This window comes from Ornithodoros turicata, unplaced genomic scaffold (assembly GCF_037126465.1).
Source record: "Ornithodoros turicata isolate Travis unplaced genomic scaffold, ASM3712646v1 Chromosome31, whole genome shotgun sequence".
In the NCBI taxonomy this organism is placed as follows: Eukaryota; Metazoa; Arthropoda; class Arachnida; order Ixodida; family Argasidae; genus Ornithodoros; species Ornithodoros turicata.
Genome location: NW_026999355.1, coordinates 951,539 through 959,260, shown reverse-complemented (window position 1 = coordinate 959,260; position 7,722 = coordinate 951,539). Strand labels below are relative to the sequence as shown.

General features: G+C 47.2%; 1 protein-coding gene across 1 annotated transcript in view; it reads right to left on the bottom strand.

The window, feature by feature from the left end:
• Nucleotides 1-384: 384 nt before the first annotated feature.
• LOC135373721 (metal cation symporter ZIP14-like) overlaps nucleotides 385-7,722 on the bottom strand; it is a 97,144-nt gene continuing 89,806 nt past the window's right edge. The window contains exon 8 of the mRNA XM_064606800.1: nucleotides 385-1,502. Coding sequence (XP_064462870.1) covers nucleotides 1,263-1,502 — 240 coding nt within the window. The 3' untranslated portion in view covers nucleotides 385-1,262. The remainder of the gene's footprint in view (nucleotides 1,503-7,722) is intronic.

Genomic DNA, 7,722 nt, shown 5'->3' with positions numbered 1-7,722 from the left:
TTCGAATCCAATGGAAGGTCCTACTGGCACCTCGTTAACTAAAACTGTGACCTGCGCCAAGCGTTGCCGGCATCCATAGACACAAGCCCGAAGAAGGCATGCCGTCTCACCCCTCCTTATTGCCGTAATGTGCGCCATGTCCAATTTAACCTGTGAGCTAAAGTATATTTGGAGTAAAGGTATAATACCAGCATATACAGTCAAGTGGAATGTCCCGCTACACAACCCCTTATCAGTTGGCTTACATTACTAGTTCAGGCTCTCCCTATTAGTCTTTTTGTCAACATCAACATCAACTAGTTCAGGCGTGTGTGTAAAAAAGAGAACGGCATGCACAAAGATTAAAAAATCACGTCATCTGCACAAAAAGATGTTAATCGTAGCGAAAATATAGAACTATATAATATTTTGACAGCTGTTACAATTTCCACAATTTTTTCATAAATCTTAATCTCTACAGACCAGTTCTAACAAGGAGTACATGCAAAAGAAGAGCCTCAGGTATGACACCTGCTTTCTCAAAGTCAGTAACCAGGTGGCGCTTCCGAACTGGCTTAAACAGAAGTACGACACCTTCTCATGGTCTGAATTTCCTATCTCGGCTAAACATTTTCAATCTATACAGCTGCTTAGACTGGGGTGTCCTGCGCCCCAACCAATGCTACAGCACACTATAGGGGCTTGATACGATAAGACATATGTCTTCATTGTTATTGCTCAATGGAAAACGTCCCCGGAGGAGAGCATTCCATTCGTGGTCCCAGAAATTACTCGCTATTGGGTGTCTGTGTTGCGCTACAGTATAGAAATTTTTTACCTCCTAGCTGTGTCCTGCAGTACACCTGTCCTATGGTACGAAAATTACATACCCACAGTTCTACAGTGCGCATACTTTGTACTTGTAAGCAGAAGTTTCAGTGTTTTTTTGGTGCGTCGCCCGAGTCGGCAAACACTGTATGAACTCATGAGTATCAAGTACATTATGGGGTACTGTTCATGCGCACTTCTGAACGTCAAGAGGCTCACTGCACCCGAAGAATGTGGATCACTTGTGGCGTGCAGCACGATATATGTCAGCATATCCAATTCTGCACCGAAGGGAACTTGCAGAATTACGTAGCCCCTGTCTCTGGTTGTAGAGGAGTAACTATGTTAGTGTCTTGTGGGGAAACGTTCGGTTCCCTGGAACACGGGTTACCGTGTCACTAGCTTCTTGTGGCACAATATTGATCGTTCACCGTCAAAGGTCTGTGGAGCACGCGTTACATCCCGAACCCCTGGAACAGAGATCTGGCGTCGCTTGCGAGTGCAGGTGAAGCGGCCCTCGCTTGTGGAGACGAAAAGGAAACGTTGGCGAAGTTGATGTGTTCGCTGTACTTTGCCATGACGAAGAGTAGGGCAAGACCCACACATATGCCCACGTTCTGCAGGAAGAGAATCCAGAGACAACTTCTAAAGCCACGTGGCTGGACTGCTTCCAGGGCTTCATTTAGTTCTCCCAGCTGCACAAAGAAAACATGAATGTGAGAATACTGTCCACAATAAAGCTTGTCTTTAGCAAAAGTGCTGTACAGGGGTTGTATTTTGTTGTTGTTGATGATGATGCGGTGCTTTTCAACTAGGCTACTTCACAGGTAGATTTCGGCCTCCAAAGTAGAAGTTGTCAGACCCACACTGCCCATAGAAAGAAGCCTGTGGCCCGAGATGTAGTCCAACGCAGGCCCTAATGTAAACAACACGTACAACCTAATTGCACACAGCGGACCACACGTAACGATGGATATTAATGCTGACGATGAGGCTCATACAGTGTCTAGGTCTTGCCAGAGCTTGAATGTCCAACAATGCTAGTTTGAATAGTGTTTTGCAGTGTGTGTGTGTGTTGTTTTTCTTGTTTTTTTTTTACGGACTACTCACGGTTCATCAACCCAGAAAAGACGCCTGCGAAATGAGGACCGGCAAAACAAGCATGCAGGACACGGGGCGTGTGGCCAAGCATTAGCGTCTGTGGTGTAGGGCATGATCAGTGGTTTACCCAGACGATGTCGCCCCTGGTGGGGTGTCGGGCTCCACGGGTGGGGGGGGGGGGGGGGGGGTGACGTCGCAACATGGAGGCTAATACCATGTATTTTTATTAAAGACGGGACGAATCCAGAATTTTCCGAATCCGAATCCAAGAAAGGTTCTCCGAATCGACGAACCTTACGAATCTCGAATCTTTCGAATCCTTTCTTTAGAAAGAGTTTAAAAAGCCTAGAAGAAAAAAAACACTTCTAGTGAAAAGTGTTTTGAGGCAGAATATGATGCCCTTGTTTAATGAAAAACAAATTAAATAATAGTTCAGTTTCAGGAGAAAATATACCGATATAGTTCTTCCTAAGCTTAATTTATTTTGTAGCGGCGGGCCGTGGACAACAACGAAGATGGCCACGCGCCTGGAGCACCGGCTTCAGTTCCGCCGGTGCGGCCATGGAGATAGGCCACCGTCATCGCCTCTCCGTGGCATACCATCATCACCGGTCGGGACTCATGTAGAGAAATACCATCGTCCTCTACAATTTAACATGTTTGTTCTTCGACTACAAGAAATACATAATTTTCGAGTCTGAATTATTTCCATAAAACTAAGCAACAATCAAAAGCAGAACCATGTTACTTTTAAACTTGTAATGTAACAGTTCCTGTCTCAACTCTTTCAGTCCAGAGCAACGTAAACAAACAAACAAAAACCGTCAGCCAATGAGGCTTTCGGCGCACTCCAGAGGCGCTGAGTTGAAAAAGAAACAATCAAACGTGGTTGGTGGATTCGAAAGATTCGAATCGCCGTTTTGGGCACTAGGATTTGGGTTCGTGAACCTCGAAACCCGCGTTCGAGGATTCGTTTGGCACGTCCCTAATTGTTATGCTTTTTGGCACAATATTGCGTAATCTCATAAGATTTGGGGAGGGGGTTACGGGGGTGTCGGGGGGTCTGAATAAATCGCTGACATGTGACAGATGGGCTATTCAGTTGTTCTCAACCGTTTGCTCCACGCACCTCCTTTTGCCGTTCATCAAAGCGTTACTCCACCGCCCATAATAACTCCAAAGCAATGCGGGCATACGATCTCACCGCTTGATAGGCCTTCCAGTCCTGTGCGCACCGAGCAGCAATCACGACTTACCGTTCATGCAATTCTGGCTGATGACATAGATGTCCTATGAATGATATACTGCGCAGGATGCGCGCAAGGGCCGACTGGGGGCGAATATTACATAATATCACTCCCCTTAGCCATTCACAGATTTCACACCCGTTGAAAACCCCTGCGTAGTCCCCCTGAGTCCTGCAGAGGACACGTGAGGAGGAGGAAGTGCGGGAGAAGGCGCTGATAGGCCGCGGCATGGCACGGCCCATGGCCTCGCGAGCCAGCGGATGGTGTTTGGCTCGTCTTCTCTCGTCCATGTCTTTACTGCGCCGTTATGTGATGTCGTACCAACTAGCCCACCTCAACGCCGTGAACGAGAGGTGCCTCCTTCACATTGTGTAGCGTCGGATACACGGCAACCTAAAGGCCGTTGAACATAAAAGCAATACGCAAGCGAGATGGTAGACACTTAACGTTAGCAATATGTCATTGAGCGGCTGGAAAAGACAAATGTCCCAGTAAGTAGCAGGTACAACGAGCGCTCTGAATCGGGCCGTTCGAAGGCGAAGGAAACAAAGGCTGGCGCCCAGTTACATTTGTTAGGCTCTCCTGTCAACTCCATTACGTAAGAGCTCAGTGGTACACGTACCGCGATATTAAAGTGGCGCTATAGTGAAAATATTTCTCGCGAGAGAAAAGTTACCTCGTTACTTTGACATTTACTTACCTCGACATTAACACAAAGGGTGCGGGACTCATTATTTGCGTCGGTCGTGATTTATGAGCGAAAGAATCCGCAATATACGCTTTCCCTCTCATCGCGTGTGACAATGCCGGACAATGTAAGCTGATTCGATCGGGCGGATTATCTCCGAGCACTCGCCGTTTTTTTCCTCGAGAAAAGGCCGCGTGTCGTTTCGAAGCGTAGCTACAGAGGTGCGTTGAATAGAAAAAAGCGAAGAAGGGCGCGCGCATAGCGTAACCATACAGGGATTAGCATCGGCTGTAGCTTTAAAAACGCCATCTCCCCGGATGTCACCTCCCAGGTTTCAATGACGAAGCTACGTGCGCAGTGATATGCCAAAAAGGACGAAAGGGATGAGAGACTCGGTCAAAAACATGATGATTCCAAAGGGGTTGAAGTCAGAGAAATGTACATAGTCCTTGCTAGCAAGCTAGAATTTCTAGCTTTTTGAGACATCAAATAGCCATCCTCACGACGTACCACTTGCAGGTGTTTTGAGGCAGACAAACGCGACTGGCTGTATCTCCTTGCGCACTGTTATGTACATCATAAATATGGTGATTGCTTCTGTGCAGTTTGTCTCCTTTTCTTCGTTGGCACCCCTGAAAGGTTCCACATTATTTACACTTCGAAAATCTGCCCTTCTAATAACGGCGGTCGCCACGGTTCCACTTGAAAATGCGCAGAACGGGCGGCGTGGCGACACGACGGATACGCCCAAGATCGCCGCTGGCTGCGCTGGTTTCGCACTGTTGTACCTACGATGGACATGCCTCTCTGTTTTTCTTTTGCTTTTGCTGTTAAGGGCATACCCACCCGAGATCGCGTGATCGGCGTCCGCTGACAACGCGCGTCACGTGACCCCCGCAGAGCGGAATCCAACCAGCAATACAAAGCGGTTTAGCTCATACTCCTAAGACAAAACATTTCAGGAAAGAAAAGGTTCATATATGACACCCAGTGTGCGAAAACATAAGCTGAAAGACCAGAAAGAGCGGAGAGGTCGGATTGAAGACGAGACAGCGTATGGTGAGAGGGGTGACATTACGAAGGTTCGACCGGATTGGCCGATAGACATCGCATGATGATTGCATATTGCATCATTGTTGATATTGCATTATATTATAACAACTATTACACGTTGACTCGCACACAGCTGACGCTGAAAATCGCGTTAAAATTGCATAACCGTCTCTTCATTTCTTTAAATTTTGTTTTGTGAATTCTAAGTGGTGGTTTTGTCCCTTTTTTCGTTCCTGTCGAAATTGCACTTCACAGTATGAATTCGTTTTCCTTTTCCAAGACTCCCCTGAATACAGTGTGAAAATAAGCCTCCACACTAGCAGCCCCGAACATGCCAGAGCCGCACGATTCCTTCCATCAGTTCTTCAAACAATGTCCACATCATAGCGGAGCAGGAGAGCGTTAATGATTGGTTAATTAGTGCGAGATATACCTCGTCCCGAGGTCAAGTTACCGTAACGTACAAGTTGTACTAGGTTCCTTTCCGCGTATGAACTTGGTACGGCATTATGAACGGGTTACCTTATGCTCAACCCTTACCCTCGAAGCAGTGCGAAATACGTGGAAAGCTAATGGGCAAGCAGTGTCGGCTGCCTCTCCACGTGTGACCTTCTTTTAGAAGTAGTTTCTCCGGTGTGCGCGTTATAGATCATTCGCGTGGCTCTCCTCGCTGCAGGCTAAACAACCTGTTCTATCAGGTATGGATGATGTTTCACTCTATTTAGTTTTTCCGACTCGATGATATCGGATATCGCTTTATACGTTGCCGCTCTTGCTACTCATTTTAGTGCAGCGTGTTCCTGTCGTTACCGACGGCGTTGTCGGATTCAGCACAAAGGCGGATCTCGGGAGGACTCCACGTCCTGTTGTATCGCACGGTGCATCGTGTACAGGATGTATATGCACTGCATATGGAGTAGAAGTAACAAGCGGCTTCAGTGGCTCAGCTCCGACTACTTACAACTATGCGCAGGGCGCCGACAGTAATTTGTCATCCTTGATACAAGTTCATAGAGACGTCATCATCCCATGGAACGTTAAATAGCCCGGGCAGTGTGCCGAGATTTCGGCATGATATGTTAAGGAAACATCGTGTTGACAAGATCATTTAGCGGAGAGGCCACTGTGCAGCAGCTGGTGACAGAAACGCTTTGTCTAGGGCTTCATCAGCGACCGTGTACAATCGCCTCTCCAACTACCTGTAGAGGCGCTCGCGTCGTCTTCAAGATGGCGGAGAAAAGAATGCTTTCCGATGAATAAATCAGCCTGCTTCATGCCTTCTTCCACGAGACCCGCTTCAAAAATTGTACAAATAACATAACCCGCGTGTCGTTTCCCGCTGACTTCGTTGTTTTAGTTCACGCCGCTCCTGTGATAGTATATTTTTAATCTTCCCCTTCTCGACATTGGTATCCTTCTCTGCAGTATTTTTCCGCATTGCGGAATTGAGCAGCGCTCTTGCTGTTTGAGTTCTGTAAGCCGGGAAACTCCATCGCACACGAAGGGAAGTTGCGGCAGCTTCGGGTCAGCGCGAAATATGCCTGTCGTCTGCTGTTACTATCATTCGTTCAGTGCTTCTGCTGGGGTCCGCTAGGTGGCGAGTTGGAGAGGCGAATATGTATTTCTTGTTTTGTTTGCTTGTTTGTTTTGTTTTGTTTTTTTCATTACGACGCGTACTTATATGATGTGGCGATGTACCCTAATTTTTCGCGATGCTTTTCGATATTACATCACCAAACCTAAATTGGTGGCTCCTAGATTGCAAGGTAGCGATGTACATGACACAGACAGTTCTAGTGCCATAATATGATAGGCTGCAGCTAGCAGATCATCATTCGATACCCTCGGTACCCTCCGTTACCAATATGACTAAGGCAACGGTGGAGTGTATGACACATGTGCTACCACGTATTATATTCCGAGTGAAGAAATGGAGCTGACTTGAGACTACTCCTACACTTGAAGGAACCCGTATTAACTCTACCACCCTTGGTCTTCAACGAAAGAACGACGTCCCCACAGTCGTGATCCGCCAACTCACACTGGAGCATCTCGCCCCAACACACACTAAGTCGCCATATATACACTTCTGGCTCTGTGACACATGAAAGTTCGAGCGAGACTTTCTACGTTCATGATGAAGACGTGATAGCATGCTTTCAAACTCCTCTATACACAGTGTCCTACTGTTCGTTATCCTGGCGGCACTAAAGCATATTGTCAGATATAGGGCACAAAACGTGGGTCATTCTTACCGACAGTGAAGCATGATTAGATATATTATCGCCATCTCGCCCCAGCATAAAATGTGATTTGCACGCCGTGACACTTCAGAAATTCAATCAACTCTTAGCCACCGGTCACAATATCACGCTTTTAACTTATTCATACTTAGAGCACTGCACGGGCCTGAATTCCAGTAATGGAAGCGCCTCGACGCGTTCTGACGCAGGAAAAATCGAGTATTGGCGCAGCATGGCGCAGTATGGCGCAGCTTCGCGATCCGCCGTTGGAGAGCCCCGGACGTGTATAGTTATTAATTTATGATGTGGAATGAGTGCTTTCCACATAATTTCGGTTTCACTGTGTCTTTCCGCAATTTTCCGCTCAATTTAGAGGCGCGAGATCGGGGAGCCACGAGCTTCCAATCAGTCACTGCATGGCGTGCGTGAACTGCGTATCCACATACGCGATGTGTGTGTGTCTAACAGCAAGCGCTCATCAAAGGTAGCAAGTTACAGTGACCGTCAACATTAGGTTTGAATGGTAATTCTTTAGAGACACGCCGAGCTACAATAAGGAATCGAAAAGCGGTCCTTGCCTGGA